Source organism: Eptatretus burgeri, chromosome 3 (assembly GCF_056783735.1).
Source record: "Eptatretus burgeri isolate ZD-2024b chromosome 3, Ebu_testis_v1, whole genome shotgun sequence".
Taxonomy (NCBI): domain Eukaryota; kingdom Metazoa; phylum Chordata; class Myxini; order Myxiniformes; family Myxinidae; genus Eptatretus; species Eptatretus burgeri.
This window is the reverse complement of record NC_140963.1, coordinates 53,199,060-53,226,897: the sequence shown is the minus strand read 5'-3', so window position 1 is coordinate 53,226,897 and position 27,838 is coordinate 53,199,060. Positions and strand designations below refer to the sequence as shown.

The following is a 27,838-nucleotide window of genomic DNA, read 5'->3' as shown; positions in this document are numbered from 1 at the left end:
CTTTTCTAATTAATTGATGGATGATGCAAATCCTCTTCAACTTTCAAGTTAATAGGATGAAAATTGACAATTTTTCAGTTGAAAATTGATTTCAGAAGTTTGACCTTTTGATCTCCAAAAACCAGTTGTTCACAATTCAGTAATGCACATTGTAATTGCTGTTTAATTTTCAAGTTTTCATCAATGATCTCTCTGACTGGAAAATCCTCTTTAACTCTTTGCTGATGACTCCACCTTCTGCCGTACCATTTGTCATCCCTCAGACCGGCAAGCAGCAGTCTCTTCACTCTCTGCAGATCTGGATAAAAATCACAAGCTGGTCCAACACATGGAACATGTCCTTCAACCCTGACAAATCTCTCACTCTCACTATGTCTCTCCGAAAGAACAGCCTGGAACCCCATCTCCCCCCCCCCACCCCAATCTACTTTCTCAACAGTCCTCTTGAAGAAGTCCTTTCATTCAAGCTTCTGGATCTCACCATCTGCCATGATCTTTCCTTGGAAAGCCATATTTCCAAGCTGGCCTCCAAAGCCAGTCACCAACTGGGCATTCTACGTCGTGCAAAGTCCTTCCACGGCCCACCTGAGCTCCTGACCACATACAAAGCTTTTGTCCGTAGCCTGATGGAGTACTGCTCTCCCCTCTGGGCTGGTGCTCCAGCCATTCACCTTTCTCGGCTTCACGCTGTGGAAACCAAGGCATTTACGATCATTGGTATCTCCCACGTTGAGGCTGAGTCTTTGGGTCTCTCACTCTCTCACCGCACACAGGCAGGTCAGTGGTCATTCTGTCTTCTGCCGTCTCCTCTCTCGCGTCGCCACCCCTCCCCCCTGCTCTGTCTGCGATATGTCCTCCACATATTTCCGCAGGGCACGCACTCAAGGTCCGCCAGCAACCCCCTTCTGGTAAAACTACCAAAATCAAGAGTCACCGCTCACGTTCATTCTTCAATTCCTCTTTTTCCCCACCTTTGGAATAAACTCTCGCACTCTCTTCAATCCTATTCTTCCCTTTAGGTCTTCAAAACAGCTGTTCTCCACCACCCCTTATCTTTCCCCATCCAAAACCTTGATCTTTTCTACGCCTGTTAATCCACCCCAAACCCACCTCCTTGAAATTCCCCGCTTTGGGACTGAAAGTCCCTGTCGTGTCCATCGTGTTTACTGTGTATCCGCCCCCATCCCTCTCCCTTCCACGGATTTCTTCATGTTTCTGTTCCCCACTGTTTGGTCCTTCCCTCTTGTCCTGCTCCCCTTGGTGTACTTTCTGTGTGTTCGCTCTCATCTGCCTCGGCATTGTATCCAAAAATAAAAAAAGGCAATTGGATGAAAATTGATTGTTTTTTCAAATAAAAATTGATGATTTTACAAGTTTGACCTCGAGTTAACCTGAAAAATAGGTGTTTTCCCAATATTCAAATTTCAAGTCAATTGGATGAAAAATGACGATTTTAGCAATTTGACCTCATGATGACCTTTGACCTGTGAGCTTCAACCTCAAAATCAATAGGCTTCTCAGTTGAGACTACCTCCACAACTTGGTAAAGTTTCATGACGATTTAGAATTGTGACCTGTGGCCAACAGACAGACAAACAGACAAACAAAATTAACTAACCAATATACTTGAAAAAAATCTTCGATTTTGCAAGAAACAAACAAACAGAGAGGGGTGAAAACAATTTTCTTTACCTTCGGTAGCAGAGGTAACTAGAATGGCACTTGGTAGAGCACATACCCCTGCCAGGTGAACAGGTTACGTTTTGTATCCCACTGACGGGACAGATCTGGATCTTCATCAAAATTGAATCTGCTCGTTCTTGTCGTCACCTACTCAACTCATCCACCAAGTTGCATCATAATCTGTCCAAAGGTTTTTTGAGATATCGTGCTGTATAATGTTTTTGGCCCCATTTCTCAATGGTGAGGAATCACTGAAAAAAAGTCTCGTCGCCGTATCCGGATCTTCAGCACAATGGAATCAATTCGTCCTTGTCCGTTGTTGCACACCCAACTTGGCCACCAAGTTTCGTCTGAATACGTCCATGACATTTGGAGACCTCCTGTTCAAAGACAGTGGTGTACAGTGGTTCAAAGTACAGTGGTGAAATGTCCACCATTGGCAGTAGAGGTAAAAACACCCCAAAAAATAATAAAATAAAAGTGATGATTTTAGGTGACCTTGACCTTTTGACCTCAAGAGCAACCTCGCGTTTTATCGGCGAACCAACATGTAAACCCTGCTCAGATTTCAAGTCAATCGGATGAAAATTGTCAATTTTATGCAAAAAAAAACCATTGACCTTTTCATCTTAAAACAAAACAAAAAAACAAGCAATCATAGACTGGTACTTATGAAATCATCAACTTGACCTCTGACCTTGTCTAATAAAACCTGTCTCTGGAGAAGGTAGCGACGCAAACCGGAAGTTTCTACGATGATTCTGTACCAAACCATCAAAAATCGAATGTTTGATCTCACTGTGACCTTGACCTTTGACCGATTTTGACCAAAATCTAATCAGCGCAAGCCATCACCCTCCTGAATCACGTGGTGTAATTTGACATTGGTAGCTTCTTCCGTTCACACAGAAACGTCCGTTCACACGTCCGTTCTTCCGTTCCGTTCACTTCTTCCAAACACACAGAGGACGGAAATCATCAATATACTCACGAAATTTAAAGATTTCGTAAGTAAAAAAAAGGTTGCGGCCCGGACGGACGCAGGTGCGCACGCCCCTCGCTCTGTGGAGAGCGCGCGTGTGTCCGTCCGGGCTTAACACGTGACGTCTTGTATCGCACTGAAGGGGGCCGTCTGGATCTTCACCAAAATCAAATCGATTCTTCCTCCTCACAAACCCAACCCGTCCACCAAGTCTCGTTCGAATGTGTTCATAACTTTTTGAGTCATTCACAGACAAACACGACACGACACGATCATCACGTCGGTCCATATTCGGGGGCGGGAGGGACGACCGCGCTGAGGTAATTCTCCGATATGAAAGTAAATCACTGTACCTGTACGTACAATTTACCCGCACTTGCAAACATGCCACTCACATTCACCACAGCGGCAAGAATTTCCTTTTTACTCATTAAACAACGTCCTCGACCATCGATTTATATTCATTCATTTACATCTCACCACATAAAATAAAATAAACATTTAACGCATAAACGGCGCCATCAAACTCAACAGACTTCCGATGTTTACTCTAATTCAAACATACACCGCCTAAAATCTCATTAAAAAAAAAAAAAAAACATATTAAAATTCTCCACTTTGGTGTTATCTATTCTTACACATTTTTTAATGTTTCCTTCACAAACTCATTTATTTGTGAATCGAACGACGAAAGAACGGAAATTCTCCGCAGTTCAGCGTCATTCATACACCGCTCAATAGACCAACGCCAACTACACCGCTCCGATAACAAGCACTGACGAGGACGCTTTATCGATCTTGCCTGCACTATATAATGTCAAGATCCACACACGAAAACCGTTTTAATCCTGTCTGTACTCCGACATTCTACCTTGATGCTCGCTAAATTAAATATTTGCTAAATAATACAAGTAGAGAAACATATACATATCTGTAATATATATATATATATATATATATATATATATATATATATATATATATATATATATATATATATATTCATCTCAAAACAACTCCAACAAGAGGATACTTTCCTGCTCTGAGTTCCATAAGTTGACTTGGGGTGTGTTCCGTTAGTAAGCAGCTTAAGCAGCTTGATTACTTCTTCCAAGCCGGTTGTTCCGTATCAATGGCTTTGTCGGAAGCTCAGCAAGTGGAACAAGCCTTTAAAAATGAATGCTTCAGTATGTCAGAAGAAATATCCACTGCAGTCAGATTCAAAACCAACACCACAACGAATGAGATGTTCACAAGCATAGCCCTGCTCCGTAGGCCTCCACTCATGTTAATGAAATGTGTATTTCATACTTTGTTACCTCCACCACTGAAGGTGAATGAGGTTGTGTGTTTTTCTATCCCCTTTCTGTCTGTTTGTCTGTGTACAGGGTGTCTCAAAAAATCTATTGGGCCTGACCTGTTCTCATGGATCAGGCATTACAGGGAAGGGTATGTATGCCACCGAGTGCCCTTCTCTAGTTACTTCTACTTTTCATCTTAAGTCTTTAAGATCTACAAAAATGCAAACACCCCCTCCCCATCATCCCTTCAGGGGAGGGGGCATGGGGCTTCGGTAAAAAAACACATCAACCACACAATACCCCTTGACGAGACCTCCACCAACAGCAATCCGCACACATGCACACAATCACCCATCAATGCTCAGTCGTGGCCAAGAATATTGGCACTCTTGCATTTTATCCAAAAATCTGCTGAAATTGACAAAAGTATTTGGTCTCCACAATTCCTTATTTCAGTGTTAATATGACAGAACCTTTGTTTTTGATTCAGAACTTAATATGTCCTTTTAAATCAGAAAATAAAAATAAATGGCATTGGACAAGACACCCTCAACTTCATATTTGGTAGCACACAGCCTTTGAACAAAATAACTGTAGTTAAGCACTTCCTATAGCCATGAATGAGCTTCCTACACCTCCCTACTGGTAGTTTGACCGACTCTTCTTGTGCAAACTGCTCCAGTTCTCCCAGGTTTGAACGGTGGGTGCCTTCTCCCAACTGCTGTTTTCAGATCTCCCCACAGGTGTTCAATGGAATTTAGATCTGGACTCATTGCTGGCCACTTCAGAACAGTCCAGCGTTTTGGCTTGAACCATTCCTGGGTGCTTTTTGAAGTGTGTTTGGGGTCTTTGTCCTCCTGCAAGACCCATGACCTTCGACGGAGACCCAGCTTTCTGACACTGGGTTGAACGTTGCGCTCCAAAATACCTTGGTAATCTCCTGATTTCATGACGCCATGCACACATTCAAGGCAACCAGTGCCAGAGGCAGCACAGCAACCCCAAAACATCGCTGAACCTTCTCCATGTTTGACTGCAGGGAAGATGTTCTTTTCTTTGAAGGTTTCATTTTGTTTTCTGTAAACATAGCGATGATGTGCTTTACCGCAAAGCTCTAATTTGGTCTCATCTGTCCACTGGACATTCTCCTAGAAGGATTTTGGCTTGTTCAGGTGTGTTTTGGCAAATTCCAGTCAGACTTTCTTCTGTCTCTCTCTCTCAGCAGTGGGGTCCTCCTGGGTCTCCTACCATAGAACCCACTTTCATTGAGTTGGCGACAGATGGTGCGAGTTGAAACTGTCATACCCTGCGTCTGAAGGTCAGTTTGAATCTGTTTGGCAGTTGATCGAGGTGCTTTCTCCACCATTCAAACAATCCTTCACCGCAATCTTCGATCAAGTTTTCTCTTGCGGCCACGTCCAGGGAGGTCGGCTGCAGTGCCATGGGTCTTAAACTTCCTGATAACATTGTGTGCAGTGGACACAGGAACATCAAGGTCTCTGGAGATGGACTTGTAGCCCTGAGATTGTCCATGCTTGGCTTCAGTCTTGTGTCTGACCACCTCAGGCTATTCTCTGGTTTTCTTTCTTTTCTCCATGCTCATTGCGGTACACACAGTGACAAAAAAAAACAGCAGAATGACTCCTTTTCTCGATTCAAACTGGTTGAATGAGTGATTTTTATATTACAGGCACCTGCAACTCACCACAGGTGAGTTCATTTCCAAAGTAAAGGAGAATCACCTGCTTGAAATGTAATTATTTAAAACAACTTCTAAAAGGTGCCAATAATATTGTCCAGGCCATTTTACGATATCTGTGCAGAATAAGCTCAGATTGAGGAATGTTTTTCAGCTTTTTTGTTTGTTCCACTGGAAACCAAAGAAATACACATGTGGATACCAAAAGATTTTTTACTTTCAACAATTTTTTGGAAGAAATGGTACATTATTTGAAAAAAGGGCAAGGGTGCCAATATTTTTGGCCACGACAGTCAAAGTCCTGTCAACATCCCTATACCCATCGATCTCCATAACTTCCAGGTACCTATCCAATTCCCATTTAAACTTATCTACTGTTTCTGCTGCCACTACCTTTCCAGGGTGACCATTCCATGAGACAATCAATTCGTTTGGGGAACATGTCACAAGAGGATCGAATAAAACCGAAAACGACGGGCAGAAGAGCATTTGCTCGAGTACCATGATAGCATTGGTTCCATGGAGACTGCCATGTTGTTAAGTGTTGATGAACGCTCCGTTCCGTCGAAGTGCTTGCTTGAGCACTTTGAATCAAGCCAGCTGTTTGCTAACAGAACACACCCACGTAGTGTTCTTCAATGTCAGCCCATATCTGATGCAACCACATAATTTATAACAGCAAAAATGGATTAAAGAAATCATGTTGGGAATCTGATGGTAACTTTGATTGATTGATGAAGCCATTGATAAACAAATGTCATGACTCCAGCTTGTCGTCATTCGTAAGCAACATGTGGCTGCAGGTTAGTATCGATTATATCGCAGGGTGTGACAGTGCTGCTAATGCAGTGCCCCCTGTAATTTAAGGCAGGAATTTGGAATTTGTTCAGAGAGCCGGCGACAACTCGCCTCCACTTCGTGAAGGACACCGTGAGATTTTTAACATAAACCCGACGAATGCTGGCAGATAGGACGTCCAGTTTGACATCCGCTCTACATACGAAACACCAGGATGACGGTTTATAACTGGGCCGAGATGGGAACCCAGGCTAGACAACTGAGAGGCTGGTGGGATGGCTCCAAGTGAAGGTCACGGTCAGACTCATGAATGGGTTTTTGTTTATTCAAGAAAAGCGATCATTATGCCAGTGAAAGCAACTTATGACTAGTAGCACAGCCAGGCAGCTTCCAGCAATGCCCCAGTGTGACAGGGTCACACATTAAGTGCCAGGATATCACAGTGGTCCTGAGGGAAGCTTTCATACCGATGAAGGTGCCCAACCATTCATTGATAAAGGTGCGTTTAATTTACAACATTGACCTGCCTGTCTTGTCTTCCACTTCCGAAGGGACATCACTCACAATTGAATGGGGAATGCCGAATGCAACATAAATGTCACAAACTTCTGGCACTCAAAAGCGATTCCACGTTGAAGGTCAGCCAGCTCTACCTCGTAGTACCTTGATTAAGACCGAATTCCATGATATACAGTACTGCACGTCTTCATCAAGCACATGCTGCTTTGCATTGTAGGAAAATACACGCATGCAGCTTGGGAGGGTTTATTTCAAGTTTGGGTTTGCTTTTCAAACACATTATAACTATCTGCAATAGTGGCAATAAACAGAGAATTTGTTGTGTTTTTCAAGATTGTCCATTTGTTTATTTTTCTCCACCTTTGGCTCGAGCTTCCATTTTCTCAACCTATGGAACAAAGCACGAGAGATTTTGGGAGAGTTTTGAGATACTGCAGATCCCAATTGGTGAAGCAATTTCATCGAGAGACGTGAACATTATCAGAGTTGTTTTGACATCTTTAGTTCATTTAAGATAGTTTTTGAAACATATTATTCACAAAATTATCAATTACAAAACACAATATTGACAAATTGAAATATTTACCAATTTATAATTCTCTACAAGTAGTTGGAGAGGTCAGCTTTGGTCAAGCAACACACGTGAGACACGAGTGGACAGGTTACGCACCGTCTGTTCGATGCAGCGAAACTGCCACTTCCATTTTGTGTCATAAAGGAAAGGTCGTAGGTCGAAACGGTGATCATCTGGGCTATAGGCCTCCGCGTGATAGGCCGGGGTGAGTGTTGTCATTTTATGCCTGTTCAGCGCGTACATCCTAAACAAGTGCTGTACCTTTTGAGCCACCTGCGAGTCAAACACAAAATGTCACCAAATTGCACGTACACAGAACTGATGAGAATCTTGGACAATTCATATCACCAGAACTCAATTACACATATGTACGGTGTATGTAACAAAACAAAAAAAATAAATTGGTGGGGTTGGGGGGGAGATGATGACTATTCAAGGGTGAGGATAGGGAAAACCAGGCTCACAATACTATTACTCATTCAATACAATCACTTCCTTCAATTCCTGCCAATATCCATGTATCCCTCTATCCCTAATGTCTAGAGAAACCTATCTAATTTGCATTTAAAACTGTCGAATGTTTCTACCCTCACTACATTTCCAGGGGGAGTATTCATCTTCATCTTGTGATGTATGCAGCTGTGTCACTAATGGGGACCCCTGTAGGCCATCAGCCATGGCTCAGAAAGTGCCTGAAAATCAAGTTTCGTTCCACTCATTGAGGGGTGGGGGTACACAAAACCTTGATAATATGATAGTATATATCCAAATACATACGTATCCAAAAGTTCTCCACTCAAATAGCTGCAGTAAATGTGTATTTTCATCTTGAAAATCGATGCATTCCCCGCGCTCTCTCATTTGAATTTTCTCCACTCGGATGACGTGTGGGCCACGTGACGCCTCGACAGCCAATAGATCGGCTGACATCGTATGCAAATTACATCAGACTGTCATGTGACCAGTTAAGTTGTCCAAGATGGCAGCTTCCTGCAGGGAGGAAATCACCGGCAGCTGATCGGCGATTTTTGATGAATATGGCCAGTGAGGACGCTCACCAGTGTATTATTCACCAGGGCAATGTAGCGAACGAAGAAGTCAAACGTTTTACGTCTGTAAGATGGGATAAATGGAGAGAAAGTGTCAACAAATGGCTCGTCTTAGACGGTCACGAACGACGTTTAGCCGAGAATGCCAGCGCAGGAGGACTAACTTTGATCATGGGCCGATTGTACCCGGAGTGCCGGTGTAAAGATTTCAAACTACCCCCCCCCCTTTTCAAGTTACCTCCCGATAATCTGAAATCGATTTCAAGTTACCCCCGGGGGTAGCTTGAAATCGATTTCATCCTATCTCCTACAATTTCAGATTACCCCCCTCAAAACATTTATTTATGTAGGTTTATTTGCAAAAAATAGTAATTTAATTGATATTGAAAACTAATTAGGGAAAAACCATTGACCACCTGACCACCCTTAAAGAGTTTGCAATGAATTTTAATTTTATTATGAATGATTGTACTTTAATATTGTTATTAATTGAAATCAGCATTTCTCATACAGTTATAGTTTGTTAGTATATTTTATGTTAATATATTTTTATAGTTATAGTATATTTTATGAAACCCTTCTTCGATATAGTTGATACAAATAGACATACTGGTTTATCTTTTTAACCAACTCGGACTATATTTACAATTATGGAAACAACGCAATAAAATCAATGTATAAGAAAGGCAATGAAAACAGCTTATTTTTAATTCACAATTTCGTTGTGGTGGTGGTGGTCGTATGGCAGCTTAGCTGCCGGGGTAGCTATCATTTCTTGAAGCGCGACTGTGTCGCTGGTGCAGTGCCCCTCTACCAGTACACACACTGGAACTGGTGGTTCTCATTTCGCCGACCTCGGAAGGATGACATGGTGAGGGCGTAGCCTGGTGTTGGCTCAGTGGTTAGGATGGCGACTTGGGATCCTAGGGTCCTGAGTTCAAGCCCGTCGGCCGCTGAATTAATTCACCAGGGGGTTGACTCAGCCCGTCATCCTTCCGAGGTTGGCGAAATGAGTACCAGTTCCAGTGTGTGTACTGGTAGAGGGGAAATGCGTCAACAACACAGTCGCGCTTCAATAAATGATAGCTACACCGGCAGCTAAGCTGCCATACGACCACCACCACCACAACGAAATTGTGAATTAAAAATAAGCTGTTTTCATTGCCTTTCTTATACATTGATTTTATTGCGTTGTTTCCATAATTGTAAATATAGTCTGAGTTGGTTAAAAAGATATACCAGTATGTCTATTTGGATCAACTATATCGAAGAAGGATTTCATAAAAATGTGGCAAAAACTATAACTGTATGAGAAATACTCCATCCATCCACTGGGACCATACTCTGTGCAGAGCGTTGGTGCTGCCGAAGCAGTCTCCTTGGCTATTGGGTACAATTCTGGACGGGTCGCCACTCCGACACAGGATTCCAGCATGCTGGCACTCATTTTGCTGACCTCGGAAGGATAACAGGCAGAGTCAACCCCACCTGGTATTAATTCAACAGCCGAGTGGGATTTGATCTCAGGATCCTTGGATCCTAAGCCCACCACCCTAACCATTAAGCCAACACCAGGCATATGAGAAATACTGATTTCAATTAATAACAATATTAAAATAAAATCATTCATAATAAAATCAAAATTCATTGCAAACTCTTTAAAGGCGGTCACGTGGTCAATGGTTTTTCCCTAATTAGTTTTCAATAACAATTAAATTACTATTTTTTGTAAATAAACCTACATAAATAAATGTTTTGAGGGGGGTAATCTGAAATCGTAGGAGATAGGATGAAATCGATTTCAGATTACCAGGAGGTAACTTGAAAGGGGGGTACTTGAAATCTTTACACCGGCACTCCGGTATAATCAGCCCATGATCGAAGTTAGTCCTCCCGCGCCAACACTCTCGGCTAAACGTCGTTCGTGACCGTCGAAGACAGTGTTTCCCAAACATTTTTGAGCACGACCCAAATCCGGGTGTAGTGAAAATCTCGCGACCCAAGCTTCAATCAACGTCTTTTTCCACGAAACATAATATCATAATAAAATCAGACAACCAGCGCTAATACATACCATATTAGTGCAAGAGGTGCAATTGCAGCTTCGTCTGCATGATGTCTTCGATGCGGGGCTCAATCTTGCTGAGCGCAATGCGCATGTCGTGGCTGGGGTCGAGGCGATTGCGCGCCTTGGTTTTGATGACCGTCAGCGCCGAAAAGCCTTGCTCACACAGATACGTGATCGCAAACGGGAGCAGAACATTCATGACTTCGGCAACGATTATGGGCTTTTCTTTCTTGACCGCAGTCCAGAACTCTCCAAGTGACGCTTTGGCGTAGAGTTGTCGATGGAACTCGTCGTGATGCAGCTCGATGAACTCTTCCTGCAGTCCATGGACATCCTCAGACAGGTCGTCAACCTTAGCCTGGAACGGATTCCTGATCCAGTGCTGGGATGCCAGATCTCTGTCCGGGATGTAGCGATCGAACTCGGTGATCAGGTTCTCCAAATGGTTCACCAGGATGGGCTTGATCACATCGAGCGCTCCAATCTCATCGTCCTCCCACTCCTCCAAGTACTCATTTAATGAAGGAAACGCCGCTGTTCTTCCGCGCTCCAGTTTCCCCTTCCAGAGCAGCAGCTTTTCCTTGAAGGCCGACAGTTTCTCAGAGAGCGTGATGATGTTTTGATCCCTGCGTTGCATGGATGTGTTCAGTTCGTTCACTGAGGTGAGTACGTCGTTGAGGTAGCAGACTTTGAGCATCCAGGGTTTCTCTTGGAACCGGAAGGCATGGCGATGGTTCTTCTCGTTGAGGAATATCTGCAGCTCTGTTCGTAGCTCCACTACACAACGCAGGACCTTGCTGCGGGAGAGCCATCTCACACTGGAGTAGAAGAGGAGATGTTGGAATTCAGACCCGAAGTCAACACACATCTTCTCGAATAGGCGAGAGTTCACGGCGCTGGCTTTGACGAAGTTGACAACGGCGACAACCTCCTGCATCACTGCCGAAAGATCCGGCGACAGATGTTGTGCAGCAAGGTTCTCGCGATGCAAAAGGCAGTGGAAAATCCCGACGTTCGGATTGACTTGCTTGACTCGCGCAGTGAATCCCTGTCGAACACCAAGCATCGTGGGAGCGCCGTCAGTGCACAGGCTGACACAGTTTTCCCAGCTCAGGCCTTCTTCTTGTTGGAAGTTGTCCACGACGTTGAAGATATTGGCGCCAGTTGTCGTCGTTGGCTTCATCTTCCTTGCGATGTGCTGCGCGACGAGGTAGGATGCCAGCGTCACTTGCTTGGCGGCCAAAAGTGCTGGATTCGTCACCGGCTCAAACCGGCTCCGCTTCAGAGTCACTTCTCGGTGCTCGAAAAACTCACGATCCTTGTTGACGTGCTCCGTGTGCTTCGTCGCCAGATGCCTCTTCAATTTGCTTTCCTTCAGCGATTTGTTGGACAGCACTTCGAAGCACAACACACATTGTGGCTTCACAGAACCACGATCACTGATAGAAGTGAAGCCCACATCCAAAAACGCTTGCTTATAGGAACGCTTTGCCATCCTGCAAAACGAAATAGGCGACTAGATCAGTCAGTGGAGTCGGTGTCAAGGCTAACTGACACAAAACACGCAACGCAATGTGGAGCAGAAAACTGCGCTGCGCAGTCCAGCCAGCAAGGCAGATCACACAAAACAGCGTCTCGACTTGTCGGTCAGCCAATGTGAAGTGACTGGACTGAGTTTGTCACCTCACAAAATTACTCGGTTGCAGAGAGAGTGAGTAATTGGAAAGGTGAGCTGGCGAAATGATTGGCCTGCAGTTGACCGTTTGGGCGGGTACAAAGTACTGAACCGTACTGAACGGCAAGAGTAGGTGGAAACGGAAGTGTCGCTGCACCTCGAGCTGAATTTTCGAGTGGAACGGTACCAAACGGCACTGCCCTACGATGTGGCGTTTGCACGATTGCCTTTTACCCGCTTGATTATTTTTTATTTTTTATTTTGCCGGGGTCCTCGCGACCCATAGTTTGGGAAACACTAATCTAAGACGAGCCATTTGTTGACACTTTCTCTCCATTTATCCCATCTTACAGACATAAAACGTTTGACTTCTTCGTTCGTTATATTGTCCTGGTGAATAATACACGGGGGAGCGTCCTCACTGGCCATATTCATTAAAAATTGCCGATCAGCTGCCGGTGATTTCCTCCCTGCAGGAAGCTGCCATCTTGGACAACTTAACTGGTCACATGACAGTCTGACGTAATTTGCATACGATGTCAGCCGATCTATTGGCTGTCGAGGCGTCACGTGGCCCACACGTGATCCGAGTGGAGAAAATTCAAATGAGAGAGCGCGGGGAATGCATCGATTTTCAAGATGAAAATACACAATAACTGCAGCTATTTGAGTGGAGAACTTTTGGATACGTATGTATTTGGATATATACTATCATATTATCAAGGTTTTGTCTACCACCCCCCCCCCCTCGATGAGTGGAACGAAACTGCACGATACAGCTTACGGCTGATGGCCTACTGTAGGCTAGGGCAGGAATTTTGAATTTGTTCAGGGTGCCAGCCAACGGCTTGTCGACTTTTCATGAAGGATTCCATGGGATCTTTAATGTCCACCAGCTCATTCTCGTAGAAGGGATGCCCAGTATGAAGTCCATCCATGGGACGGTACCTCTGGATGGGCCCTAATTGTATAACATAAACAAGAAATGTCAAAGCAACCCTCGGTCAGGCCTGGATCTTCAAATTTTCCCAGGATGCTAACTCACAATGGCCTACTCTTTTGAAAAGATATTATAGCTTCCTTAACATCTACTAGAAGATGCTAGCAGGTGGGACAGCAAGCTCAATGATGGTTCATCAATGGGTCCAGTTTATCATCGGGCATGAAGCACCAAGATGACAGTTTAACATTGTGTCGGGAATCAAACCCACATTCAGCAACTCAAAGGCGAGACCAACTCTAACACTTTTGGGCTGGCAAACCAAGGGTGGCAATCATATATTTGAACTGATGGACATTTCCTACACTATGGAGGATGGATGGAGGATATAATTAATAACGATACAAGAACTCACCTGGGACGGCAAAAGGAGATAACCCCACTTGTGCACCAGTTTGAGGAACATGCTGAAGGGGCCACACAAGGCCACCTTACGGAGGCGGCCGAACACCGACAACTCTTCATACGTGACGCCCATATCTGCCTGTTATACAGCAGGTGGCAGGTGATGGAGAGGTGTCAACGGTGTTTCATAACTTTCGATTCATAAGTTCAAAAGCTTGGTCAGGATAGAATTGCTGAAGTAGGACTACTTGCTGAATGTTTTATGCAAAGCAAGTGCTGTGTGACAAAAATGGAACTACTTCAAAAAATGACTTCAGCCTTTTCCAAACCGCAAGTCATCCTGGGTTGTGCTGAGCATGAGATGAGTGAGGCGAGCAATTTCCCACATTCCATCCAAAAGAGGCGATGAGTAAAGTATTTGTTGGAGATGAAAAAGCAACGGAAAAATAGCAGATACACTTCGTTGTTCTTTTAAAGTGTCTCGTTTAAATTTCGTCACGTCGTTTCCACCATGTCAGCAGAACATATGCCTCGGTCTTTTTGATCGGACCTGCCCTTGTAAACAAGGTAACAATAAACTCTGACATCTCGAGTATCCTCCCACGGACAGAGGGTCAGCTTGGGATTGCTTGCAATAGTCAAAGGGCTTACCTGTGTGTTATTACATCATGCAAAAAAACCAGCAACACCATGAAGAGCAGATGGTGCATCTACCCTACTACTACCTCTCTAATGGGCCTGATATTCCCACTTTGTGAGGTCAGCCATGGGGGAAGTTTTGGCCCAAGTCCTTCAGAAACTGGCTGGGCAAGAGTGATGTTGGGTAAGAATAGCAATTGTTCAGGGTTGCGGTGACAATTGGTCCACGCTTTTTTTTTTTTTATAGATCTGACTATAGATTGGGACTGACTCAATCGGTCAACTTCCCGACCCGGATCTCAACCAATGGTACTCCATCTCTTCTGGATCTGGTTTTGACAAATTTCCCTGACAATATCTGCTGCTCTTCCTTCGCTCCAATTGGTTCTTCTGACCACGTCCTTGTCAAAGTGGACATCTCTCTGGCTGTTATCAGAGAACCACCTCACCGCCGTCGAGTCTGGCATTTCACTCAAGCCGACTGGCAGGGTCTCCGAGCAGCCATCAAACTTACAGACTGGTCTCCTATCACTACCTTCTCAAACATCAACTCATCCTGGGAATTCTTTCAAAGAAACTTGCTCTCCCTCATGCACAGATTTATCCCCTCTCGTCTTCAGTTGTCTTACCCTTCCTCCCGCCCTTGGTTTACTGAAGCTTGTGGCGAGGCAGTTGTCCTGAAACAACTTGCCTTTGCCTCATGGAAAGCAAACCCAACTGAGGGCAATCTCAGTTCTTTCCACAAAGCTTGGAACAAGTGTGTATCTACCCTCAGGAGAGCCAGAAAACAACATCTTTCTCATCTCAAGTCTGAACTCTCAAACCTCTCTCCCTCCTCAAAATCCTGGTGGCGTTTAATCAAATCTGTTTCTGGTGTATGTTCCCCCTCCATCCCCTCCCTTACCTCAAATGGCCGCACTGCTGATTCCACACGTGATAAAGCTGAATGTCTAAACTCGGTGTTTGCAGCTAAATCTTGTGTCCTAAACCCATCACTATCTCTACCCACTTTACCCAGTCGCACCCAACTGTCCCTGGACTCTGTATCCTTTTCTCCTGACAAGGTGGAGAGCTTGCTTTCAAACCTCGAGTCAGATTCTGCAACCGGTCCAGACGGCATCAGCCCACGTGTCCTCAAAGCCTGCTCTTCTGCTCTTGCTCACCCTCTCTCTGTTCTATTCACCCTCTCATTTGCCCAAGGTCATCTGCCATCTGCTTGGAAATCTGCTAACATCACTGCCCTGCATAAAAAGGTGCAAAAACAGATCCCTATAACTACAGACAAATCAGCCTTCTCCCAATCATCAGCAAGGTGATGGAATCCATCATCGCTTCAGATATGAAATCCTTCCTCTTCTCCAATGGCTTGATTTCCAATCATCAATTTGGTTTCAGACCAGGTCACTCTACCCTGGATATGCTGCTTCTGCTCTCCCATCAATGGATGGAGGTCCTCAATGCCAGACAGGAAATCCGAGCCGTATCCCTGGACATATCACGTGCTTTTGACACAGTCTGGCACCCTGCCCTACTCACCAAACTCTCTTCCCATGGTATTCAAGGCCATCTCCACTCGTGGCTCGCAGACTTCCTCTCCTGTCGCAGTCAACGTGTGGCCCTAAATGGAGTTCTTTCATCCCCTCTTCCTGTGCAGGCTGGAGTTCCTCAAGGTAGCGTTCTGGGCCCTGTTCTTTTTCTGGTTTTTATCAATGATCTCTCGGACTCTCTGGAAAATCCTCTATTTCTCTTTGCCGACGACTCCACCCTCTGCCGTACCATCTGTCATCCCTCAGACCGGCAAGCAGCAGCTTCTTCGCTCACTGCAGATCTGGATAAAATCACAAACTGGTCCAACACGTGGAACATGTCTTTCAATCCAAACAAATCTCACACTCTCACTATGTCTCTTCGAAAGGACCGTTTACAAAACCCCCCCATCCACTTTCTCAACAATCCTCTGGAAGAAGTCTTTTCTTCCAAGCTTCTAGGTCTCACTATCTGCCATGACCTTTCCTGGGAAAGTCACATTTCCAACCTCGCCTCAAAAGCCAGTCGCCGACTGGGAATCCTCCGTCGTGCTAAGTCCTTCCTCGGCCCTCTTGAGCTCCTGACCACATACAAAGCTTTTGTCCGTAGCCTGATGGAGTACTGCTCTCCCCTCTGGGCTGGTGCTCCTGCCTCCCACCTTTCTCGGCTTAACGCTGTCAAAACCAGGGCATTTAAGATCATCGGCATCTCCCGCAATGAAGCTGAGTCTTTGGGCCTCTCACTCAATCACCGCAGGTTGGTCGGTGGTCTTTCTGTCTTCTACCGACTCCTCTCCAGCCTTGCCCCCCCTGCTCTCTCTGCGATTTGTCCCCACCACATTTCCACAGGGCGCTCAAGGTCCGCCAACAACCCCCTTCTGGTAAAACTACCAAAATCACGAATCACTGCTCATCTTCACTCTTTCATTCCTCTTTTTTCCCGCCTTTGGAATAAACTTCCTCACTCTATTCTTTCCCATTCTTCCCTCCAGGCTTTCAAAACAGCTGTTCACCACCACCTCTTATCTTCCCCCATCCAAATCCTCGATCTGTTCCACCCAAGCCCACTTCCTTCATTTCTCCTGCTTTCCTTCCTGAAAGTCCCTGAAATGTCCATCTTCTCTTCGCCATGTTCCCCGTCCCATCCCCATCCCTCTCCCTTCCACAGTTCACCTAATGTGTCTGTTCCCCACTGTTTTGTCCCTTCCACTCCCGCCCCTCTTGTCTCATGCCTCCTTGCTGTGAGTTGTGTGTTTGCTCTCATACGAGCCTCGACCAAGGTATACAAAAAATAAAAAAAAAATAAAATAAAAACGCAGACGACACAACACAAAGATAATTGTACACACGGCTTTTGATCAATTGAGTGACCATCCTGTCTGACAAAGAGCAGGTGACGTATGATGATACTTAAACCAAATGGGCGATTCGGTACCAGAGAGTGAATGTTAGCCCCACCCATAAAATCATAACTGGGACATACATTGAAGATACCAGATTTATGAATCAATAGTCACACACCATTTTTCCTCTCCAAATTGCGAATCATATTATCTACAAATGACATTATTTGAAAGGGTAAGGGGGTAAACATTCATTATAAGGGACTAGCAGGGACCCGTGCAAATGCCATGTAATGTAAAATGTGACTTCCAGTCCTCAACTCTCCCCCCACCCCTCTCAATCTCAAGTCCTCAAGGTCCTTCTCCCAATCCCAAGTCCTCACCCTCTCCCACGCAATCTCAAATCCTCAAGTTCCGTCTCCAAATCCCAAGTCCTCACCACCTCCCTCCCAGCCCGAAGGCATGAATCTCCTCCCCACTATGTACGATGGGTTTGATTTTCAGCCCGATTTAAAATCATGGTGTTTCACATCAACGAGTTGAGGAAGTTACAACATGTTGGAGTAAGATAGCCCTCTGTCCAGGGGCAAATCCACACCTATGTTTAAGAACTGGTCGTAGGTGGCCTGACATTGCTTGAGAGGTATGGTGCAACAATAGCTCGAAAGTTAATGGATAATGTCTGTTGTACATAGTGGGTAACTTGGCTGATGGCACGTCAGTGTTTCCATTGTCTCACATTCTACTGGGTAGTTTAACGAACTATGAACAGAGTGAACTGAGCAAATATTTAAAGGAGGGATTTTCACAACGATTTACAATATGTACGATTTACCTCATCAGTCTGAGCCAGACATCCATCTACTAACGGCTCAAGTTCAGCTGTTGGAGGGGCCTGCAAAATCCTGGTGGGAAGGGAGAGGGCAAGAAAATCAAACGAGGAAAATAATATATACTAGTATTCTAATTTCTCCAGAAAGGCCTGAAATTTGCCTGATAATGATTTACAAATACAACATATTTCATCTGCGAAGTTACAGCACACCTGATCCCCAGGGAGCCATGAACTTAAGCAGAAATCTATTTGATCATCTCATCCTGATATTTAAACAAGGAGGCCTCATTTTACAGCAAGGTCAACGGCACTTTTATCAGACTAACATTTGTTTAGTTACATAAATTAAATGCGTAACAGACAAGCACAACAAGTTGGATCAAATTGGAACATGAGAAATCTACGAGCAGAACCAAGTTAAAGTTATTTCTAAACCAAAGCTATGACACAGTTCGATAAAGGGCGAAACACATGTTTGATTAAAAAAATGAAAAACAATCGATTCAGCATTTGCTCAACATTTCACCCAATGGGCTGGCAGTACAGTTTGGAGGTTTGCACACTCTCATCTGAGCCGTCCAGCCTGGGTTAGAATCTCGACCCAGCTGTAAGCTGCCACCCTGGTGTTTTGCATGAAGAGTGATGCTGCAATGTGTGCACCATCCATTGAAGGGATGTTAATATTGAGGACTAGTCTGCCAGCACAAGGTAAATACGAAAGATCTTGCAGTCATGATTGGCAGCACCTTGAAAAAAACAAAATCGAAATTCTTGCCCAAACCTACAGGGGGCACTGCATTAGCAGTATAACTGCACTACCAGCAGCCCTATGCTCCAAGCAGATCAATGAGTAGCAGTGCTGAAGATTTTTGCTGATCTCCAGTAGAAGAGACGACAAATTATAAAACGCTATCTCACGTGGACGACGTAATGCACATTCAAGGTAAATATATATATATATATATATATATATATATATATATATATATATATATATATATATATATACATATATATATATACACATACATATATATTGTTGCGATTCTGGGAATCGCATCCCTCCAAAGCAATAGCAACCATTATACAGCGGTTCCACGACGGTTATTCCATAAATATACGTTCAGATAGTCCCTTCCCTTTTGTCTAGCAGGACAGCAGGACAGTGCGTTGTGTGGATCTCATAGCTTGGTCTGATTATATTAGACAGACAGCCGATCTCATAGGATCTCATAGTTAGGATCTCATAGTAAGACAGGATCTCATAGTTAGGCACTCAGACAGCCGCTTGTAAAAACTACAGCCACACCCTCAATGTATGCGTCTTCGCAAAGGCCAACCACAGAAGCAAACAATAAACAACCTCCACCCACTGCACAGGACGCACGAGGCATGTTTTTTTCCACCCATTTCTCCATTTTCTCTATCTTCTTCTTCAACTCAACCCGACACATAATTATATCCAAACTTTTCCCTCAATTCCTTGACACAGATCAGGGCTGGCACCGTGCATCCAATCGCCTTTGATAACCGCGAACACGATGCTCGATGGCGGGCGGACCCGCACACTGGCCACGTGCTTAATGGCGGACCCGCGCGCTGGCCACGTGCTTAATAGCGGACTCGTGTGCAGCCGTAATACTTTATCATTGTGCAGAACAAGGCACGAATAACACACATCTTTGGTCAGGTCTGCGCATGGGGTTACGATAACATCTTACCATCGGTATTCGCTCACCACGACAGCAAGAAATGTCTCCCGTGGATGGCAGACATCCTCCTGCACCTCCGCCTCAATGCAGCTACTCCCAGGCAAAGGCATGCTGTGCGGCTGGATTGCTTGGCCCACGTGGCGCATCATGGAGCAGGCACATTAACCAGCGCCATCCGCGGGTCGCCGGGGCACGGCACGGAGTTTCGTGCAAGGTAATTCATGTCGCAGTGCTCAGAGCGAGACAATTCCGCAGCTTGGAACCATCTGGCCGGAAGTGAAGTGGGGCTGCTTCAGGTCATGGCAGCCGGCCCGTGTGCTGGCCGGGGCCCAACCAGAGCGCCCGATTCAGGTGATGACACCGCTTCGGGTCGTCGCCCCCACCCCGCACCACCGGATCTATAAAAGGACGGGTCGCGGGGCGGAAGGGAGAGAAGTCGTCATTCGAGAGTTGTCGTCGTTCCTGGTGTGTCCTTCCTGCTCATCGGTCCTGGTGTGTCGTTCCTGCTCGTCGTTCCGGGGGTGTCGTTCCTGCCCGTTGTTCCTTTCTTCGTTCCTGTCGGCTCATTCTGTCTGGCTTGCGATCGACAACCTACCAATTTGCCTGCTGGCTCCGCCCTTCTTTACCAATTCGCCAGCTGGCTCCGCCTCTCTCTCCACCCATTGGCTTTTGGCTCCACCCAAGTCCCTCCCTTGATGCCCAACGGTCGCGTCTCGTTCTCTGGACCGATGGTAGTTGTACGAAGTGCCACGAAGCAAGAGACGACCTTCATCTATCCTTTTTCTCTTCATCAACTCCTCTTCATCGGGTTTTATGTGAGTGCGTGTGTTTTTGTCCTGGCGCCTGTCCTCATTTAAGTTAAGATTGTACAATAATTATATCGGGATAACTCAGCTCTGTGTCTGCTTTTGTAAACTGCTTGGATATTGCCGCACCTCTCACATTTCTTCCTATTCCTGCTACAGACAACAATAAAATCTATTCACTGTGCCACATATCTTTCCTCGCCTGCTTGTTAATAAATCCCTTTGTAAAAATGTTCCCAGCTCGTTTTCGTCTTTTCTTTCATTGATCCAGCATGGTCCGTATCTTAACTTAGCTGGGACTTTGTTCCCAACGATCCGTTCCTTTTAACCGGTATATCCTTGGCAGTGTCGCTCGGCTGCATCTGATCCGGTTCGGACAAGGCATTCCGAGGGCGTGTTCCCCAGTAATTAAATCACGTGATTAATTCGGTAACCCGGTTAACCCCTAGATGGGAGGATCCGAGGTCACGTGTTTGAGTTATTGGCGTTCACGGTCGGTTCGCGACCCACCGCATCACGGAACCATCCATGTGCGACAGACTGCAATTCCAGGGAGTCTGTTGGGAACCCGAGATAGCTTCCCCCCAGGTGGTCTTCTCACCCGATCCCCAACCCGCAAATATATATATATATATATATATATACATATATACATATATACATATATATATATACATATATATATATATATATATACATATATATATATATATGCATATATATATATATATACATATATATATATATATACATATATATATACATAGATATATATATACATATATATATATATATACATATATATACATATATATATATACATATATATATATATATATACATACATATATATACATACATATATATATATATATATATATATATATATATATATATATATATATATATATATATATATATATACATACATATATATATATATATATATATATATATATATACATACATATATATATATATACATATATATATACATACATATATACATACATATATATATATATATACATACATATATATATATATACATATATATATATATACATACATATATATATATATATACATACATATATATATATATGTATGTATATATATATATATGTATATATATATATATGTATGTATATATATATATATACGTATGTATATATATATATATTGTTACGGCTGTGGAAATTCGCAAACCACCATTCAGGTCCGTAGGTGAGATATCTCTTAAGTACATGTGTAGTTAGCCCCAAACCCGTTGTTTAGAGGGAATAAATGTGATTCATTCGGGCTGCGACGCTTTGAGTTAGTCGTTTTTCTTTCTCTATCTTTTATTTCAAATAAAAACCAACGAGGTCGCTCGGTGGGCTTTTCACGCCATTCTTCTCCGCACTTGGTGTGAGGGGAGAGAAGCGAGGGGAGGGCAGCTGGCCCCCGATTGGTGGATGCGCGGTGTGACGCGGCCAGGGAGGAGGAACTCCCCTCTTCGAGACCTTTCTCGAAGCGCCTCAAAAGGGGGGGTGGAGCAAAGAACGGGGCGGAGCAACAGGGCGGAGCTCCGGGGTATAAAAGTCAGAGACGGGGGAAGCAGTTTTGTCGATGCTCTTGCTTGGTAGATGCTCTTGCTTGGTGGATGCTCTTGCTTGGTGGATGCTCTCGTCTTCCGGCTCGCTCGTCCTGGTGGCCGCTGGCCGGGTCTTTTGTGGGGCAGTTGTAAGACCCCGCTGGCGGGAAGGAGCATCCGCCATTCCCCTCTCCCGACTTTGGCCATCCACGTTCCCCCCCCCTCTATCCGCGCTGGGATAGCGCCGAACACTCGGTCCGTCGCATCGAGTGGCCAACACGTGCAGGCGCGAGGCACACAGGAGAGGACTCGCCTACCACGCTCGGGCACGGAGTCGCGGCCAGGCGGGACCCCGTCGACGGACGTCGGAGAGGGACTCGACACGCTCAGGCAAGTCGCGACTTCCATTTCTTTTGGGTTCTGTGTAAACGTGTGTGTGTGGCACCAGTCTGGTGAAGTAAAACTGTTAAGTGTTGCCGTGTGTCGGTCTTAGTCGGTTGTAGCTCTGCGTCGTCGTTGCTTTATTGTTTTTCGCATTACATTTGCTTATTGCACATAATTGTTTTAATTGCTATATGTGTGCTCTGTGTCTATGTGAATAAAGTACTTGCATGTTGAATTGTTCCCCGTTTCGCAGCGTCCTTTCCTTTGTTTGAATCTCCATCTTGCTTCACGTAAAGGGTTCGTCGTGGGCTTAATACGCCCGATAATTAATCTGAACCGTCGAGGCCGACGATAACACCACTCGGTTATCCCGATAGTACGGAACGGACTGCTTAAGCGGCCCGTGTCCGGAGTCGACCTGCGGCGAGGTGCGATCGCCCGGTCTACCATCCGCATGGGTACTTAGGTAGGTCGAGTTTGGCGAACAACCCTATCCCACGTGGGTGGCCGATTGGCACGATCGTGGTGAGGCCGAAAGGCCCACCCGTGACTAGCTCCTGGCGTTAGTCTGAGAGGGTCATGACAGAATTGTCCGTCCGGTGGGCGACGTGCCGCGATTCAAGTCACGTGGCCGATCGCACGCCGGCGGGCACGAATTCGCAACAATATGTATGTATGTATGTATGCATATATATATATATATATATATATATATATATATATATATATATATATATATATATATATATATATATATATATATATATATATATATTGTTACGGCTGTGGAAATTCGCAAACCACCATTCAGGTCCGTAGGTGAGATATCTCTTAAGTACATGTGTAGTTAGCCCCAAACCCGTTGTTCGCAATTCGCAGAACACCATAAAGGATATCCCCAAGATCAGTTATATCGCTAAGTGTGTGTTCAGATAGATTTCCCCACTGTGGTCTAAAGGGCTTTATTTGTGTTATCAGGGCTGTGATCTTTGAGTTAGCCGTTATTCTTTGCTATCGTTATTTTGGACCAACCACGCCACCATTACAACAACCACGATCACCTCAACCACCAATCCCACCACCAACCACCTTTTTTTTACAAGCGCCCAACCACACCACCCTCAGGACCACCACGCCACCATTACAACAACCATGACCACCTCAACCACCAACCACACCACCAATCACCTTCTCCACAACCACGCTACAACCCTCTCCGCATCAAAAATGGTCTCTGCCATGGAGAAAGAATAAGGGGTTCCGATAACGCAAGGGATTTTCATTCATGCTTGTCCGCGCTTCGGGACGGGGGAAGGGCAGATTGAACCAGGGGTCAAAGGTGATGTTGGGTGGGGGCCTGTTTTTCGGCGATAAATATCCCTGGGCCATATTCCCATTGAGGGCCACCGCAACAATTTCTTCTTCCCTTCGCGCGCCGCGAAGGGAGGAGCCAGGGCGTTGGAGGTAAAACACGTCTTCCTTCTAAAGGCTTCCCGCGGGAGCTGGAAGAAGGGCGGGGCGAGAAGGCAGGGGGAATAAAAAGGGTGCAAGGAGTGTCTGCAGTTCAGTTGGTTGTTGGTCGGTCGGTGGAGGTCTCGGTCTGGGTGGAGCAGTCGGTCGGTGGAGGTCTCGGTCTGGGTGGAGCAGTCAGTCGGTGGAGGTGCTTGAGAGGGTCCATCGAGGGTCACCCAACCAAGTCACCACGAGGGTGGAGGTAACCTGCAGCGGCCTCTGGGAGTCCCTTCGGTCAACCAGGCTCCTTGGACATAAAGGCCTACGGGTCCAGTCTGACTCCCTTGCCTTTAAGGGGGTCTTTCTTTGCTTTTATTTGTGTGAATGATGTGGCACCGTGTCCCGTTAAGTGGAGAAACTGTTAAGTGCCTGTGCATAATTCATTATAGACGGTTGTAGCGCTTTGCCTTGCTCGCGTCTTTGTCCCGTCCCGCAGTCTTCGCAAAACAACTGCATGCGTGTTTCCCCCATTGACTGCATAACTGCATGCGTGCCGCATTCATTGCTTTTGTGTGTTTTGCATACCTGCATGACTTCATTGCTTTATTGTATAATAAATGTGCCTGTGTGAATGTTAACCTGTTCGTGGTGTCCTCTTTCCCCATTGAACCACCGTATTGCTCTCGGAATTTAGCGGGCTTTTAAATAGCCCATAATAGAATCGGGTCCAACGAGGCCTGGCGATAATACACCGCTCGGTTATCCCAGAACGGAACGAACCGCTTAAGCGATTCGTGTCCAAGCAGGCCTTCGTTGAGGTACGGTCTCTCAGTAATCTACCCACGCGAATACTTAGGTATATCGATAATTCGGCGATTGACCCTGTCGCGCGCGGGTAGAGTGTTGACTAGGCCGTGGTGTGCGCTTCGAGCACCCCCGTGACTGGTTTTCGGCGTTGTTCCAGAAAGGTCAAGTCAGGTATGGGAGCATGTGCCAGAACAGCGCGTCGCTGCGTCCACTTTCCGCCGGTACTCCAGGGGCCTCCATCTGGCCATCCCCCAGGCAGATGCCAGGCCCATCCCCATCTCCTTGAGATGATGGTCAACCTGCTGCAACCATGAGGCACGTGGTCAGCCCACTGGCCTCCTCCACTCATGAGACTCCCTCGCTGAGAGAATCTGGTGAGCAGGATCAGCGTCAGGAAAACGAGCCACATGTCCATACAGCCGCAACTGACGCTCACGGACTATGCAGGTAACAAATCTCATCCGAGTCTCTCTCAGCAACCGCTCGTTGGACACAAAACCCGACCAGCGATAGCCAAGGATTCTCCGAAGACACCTGGTACCAAAGGAATAAAGTCTCCGTCTCAGATCCTTGGTCAGAGTCCAAGTCTCGCACCCATAGAGCAAGACTGGAAGTACCAAGGACCTGAAGATTCGGACTTTCATCCTCCCGCACAGGTACCGGCAGCGCCACACCCCATGATCCAGTGAATCCATGACTCCCAGGCCCGACCCAGACGTCTATTGACCTCTGACTCGCAGCCAGCAGAGACATGAATATCACTGCCAAGGTAAGTGAATCTCTCCACGACCTCAACATCCTCACCACAAACAGACACAGACAGGACAGCAGCATCCAAGATGTCACCGAAAGCCTGGATCTTAGTTTTGACCCAAGAAACCCGTAATCCCAGCGGCTCCGACTCCTCATTCAGCACCTCGAGGGCCCCCAAAAGGATGTCTAAAGTCTCCGCAAAGATGACTGCATCGTCTGCAAAATCAAGGTCCGAGATCTTGACATTCCCAAACGATGCACCGCAACTTGATCTCTCTGACATCCTCCCTAAAATCCAGTCCATACAAGTGCTGAAAAGTGTGGGGGCAAGTACACATCCCTGACGAACTCCAGTAACAACTGGAAATAAGCCAGAGGTGGTACCACCACACTTCACAGCACTCTCAGTACCAGAGTAGAGTTCAGACATCAGATCGATCAGTTTTGGTGGCACCCCACGAAGACCAAGAATCCTCCAGAGGACATCCCGATTCACTGAATCGAACGCTTTACAGAGATCAACATAGGCTGCAAGCAGCCCCTGCCGAAACTCTCGTCTGCGTTCGGTGAGGACACGAAGGGCAAGGATACGGTCAATCGTTGACCTCTTTGGTGTAAAGCCTGACTGCTCTGGGCGCTGGTGCTCAAGCAGATGGTGGCGAACCCTATCAAGAATTATCCGAGCAAAGACCTTGCCCGGCACTGAGAGCAGCGTCACCCCTCGGTAGTTGTTGCAGTCTTGGTGATCACCCTTCCCTTTCCAGAGAGGGACAACAAGGCCCCTCTTCCAGTCAGTTGGGATGATGCCTGTGTTCCAGGTAGAGCACAAAACTGCATGCAACGACACGAGTGCAGCATTTCCACCAGCCTTGAGAAGTTTGGCATGGATGCCACAGATCCCTGGAGCTTTGCCCCGTTTCAACTGGTTCACCGCAGCCCTTGTTTCCACAAGCGAAGGTGGACCACAGTTGATTCGAGGGTCAGCAACAGGGATTGTAACATCCTTGACGTCCAACTCGACAGCTGGGGGATCAGCCTGGTACAACCGCTCAAAGTAACCGGCCCAGCGGGCCTTCACTTCAGACTCCTCTGTCAAGAGCCTACCACTCTCTGCTCGAACTGCAGTGCTCCAAGGGATGGGCTTGGATGAACGTAATCGGCGAATTCCCCTGTAAGCGGGACGAGAATCACCTGTCCACAGGTGATGCTCTACCCCCTCACAGATTCCTCGCACATAGGCCTCCTTGTCCACCCTCAGTGCACGTACAGTTTTACGCCTCAGCTCCCTGAACAGCTCAGCTCTGCCATTCAGCCTGGCCCTGCGACTCTGGTCAATGGTATCCAGTGTACCTTGAGAGACAAAATTCTTCTTTGCCCTGCGGTGAGTTCCAAGACATCCACCGACAACATCAAGGACGGTGGTCTTGAAGGCACTCCACAACTCTTCAGGACCCCCCAAAGCACCCAGACCTCCCAAGTGTCCACTCAGCCTGTTCGCAAACTCCTCAGCTACTCTCTCATCCCTGAGCTTGGCAACATCCAGCCTAGGCTGGGATGGTACCATTCTCCAGGATTTAAGGTGCAGCTTTAGAGTTGCTACAACAAGCCTGTGGTCAGTATTGAGGAACTGAGCACTCCGGTAGACCCTGCAGTTCTGGATCATCCTCCAACGACCGTCAATGAGGACATGGTCAATCTCCTTTGCCACACCGCCAGCGTTGGAATACCAAGTCCAGCGATGAGCTTGTGGGCGCTGAAACCATGAACCAGCCACCCTAAGTCCATGACTTCTTGCAAAGTCAAGGAACTTAGTGCTATTCTGGTTCATAGTTCCTGACCCATGGGGACCAACACACACCTCATAACCATCCCTATCAGTTCCAGTCGATGCATTGAAATCCCCCAAGACTAGAAGTGTATCTCGTCTGGGGCACTGATCAACCACAGACTCGAGTGTGGCGTAGAATGCATCCTTCACGGTGAGATCACTCGCCTCAGTCGGAGCATAAACAGAGACCAGGGAAATGACATCTAAGGAGTGACGAATCCTTAATCTCAAAATACGCTCGTTGACCGGTGTTACCTCAATTATCATTGGGCTCAGCTTATTGGACACAGCTACAGCAACTCCTTGGGTATGGTAACCATCAGAGCGACCAGACCAATAGTAGGTGTAACCACCCACCATTATCTCGCCGCAATCCGGTCTCCGAACCTCAGAGAGAGCTGCAATCCCAATGTCCAAACGCTTGAGCTCAGATGATAACAGAGACAGGTGATCATCCTCTCTTAGGGATAGGACATTCCAGGCA

The 27,838-nt window shown here is 46.1% G+C and overlaps 3 protein-coding genes across 8 annotated transcripts in view; all 3 read right to left on the bottom strand.

The window, feature by feature from the left end:
• Positions 1-3,237, bottom strand: part of RLIG1 (RNA 5'-phosphate and 3'-OH ligase 1) — a 58,176-nt gene extending 54,939 nt beyond the window's left edge. Inside the window, exons 1-2 of one of the 6 annotated variants that reach the window (XM_085873399.1) lie at positions 3,019-3,219; positions 1,693-2,063 (exon numbers count right to left, since the gene is read on the bottom strand). In XM_085873399.1, the coding sequence (XP_085729525.1) occupies positions 1,693-1,799 (107 nt within the window). In that variant the 5' untranslated portion in view covers positions 1,800-2,063; positions 3,019-3,219. Of the gene's footprint in view, positions 1-1,692; positions 2,064-2,380; positions 2,636-2,674; positions 2,983-3,018 lie in introns of those variants that run through there. The other 5 variants (XM_085873400.1, XM_085873401.1, XM_085873402.1 and 2 more) reach the window with 5 other exon arrangements.
• Positions 3,238-7,214: 3,977 nt separating this feature from the next.
• Positions 7,215-27,838, bottom strand: part of NADSYN1 (NAD synthetase 1) — an 81,279-nt gene continuing 60,655 nt past the window's right edge. Inside the window, exons 19-22 of the mRNA XM_085873369.1 lie at positions 18,037-18,106; positions 13,704-13,832; positions 7,653-7,829; positions 7,215-7,370 (exon numbers count right to left, since the gene is read on the bottom strand). Of these exons, the coding sequence (XP_085729495.1) occupies positions 7,329-7,370; positions 7,653-7,829; positions 13,704-13,832; positions 18,037-18,106 (418 nt within the window). The 3' untranslated portion in view covers positions 7,215-7,328. The remainder of the gene's footprint in view (positions 7,371-7,652; positions 7,830-13,703; positions 13,833-18,036; positions 18,107-27,838) is intronic.
• On the bottom strand, positions 7,836-13,695 carry LOC147029892 (SCAN domain-containing protein 3-like). Its single transcript, XM_085873370.1, has 2 exons — positions 10,680-13,695; positions 7,836-8,669 (listed from the first exon to the last, which is right to left on the bottom strand). The coding sequence occupies exon 1, from the start codon at positions 12,166-12,168 to the stop codon at positions 10,684-10,686; it is 1,485 nt and encodes a 494-aa protein (XP_085729496.1). The 5' UTR covers positions 12,169-13,695; the 3' UTR covers positions 7,836-8,669; positions 10,680-10,683.

Bases quoted from the DNA above. Each gene is read 5' to 3' on its own strand.
- LOC147029892 (XM_085873370.1), bottom strand. From the start codon at position 12,168: ATGGCAAAGCGTTCCTATAAGCAAGCGTTTTTGGATGTGGGCTTCACT.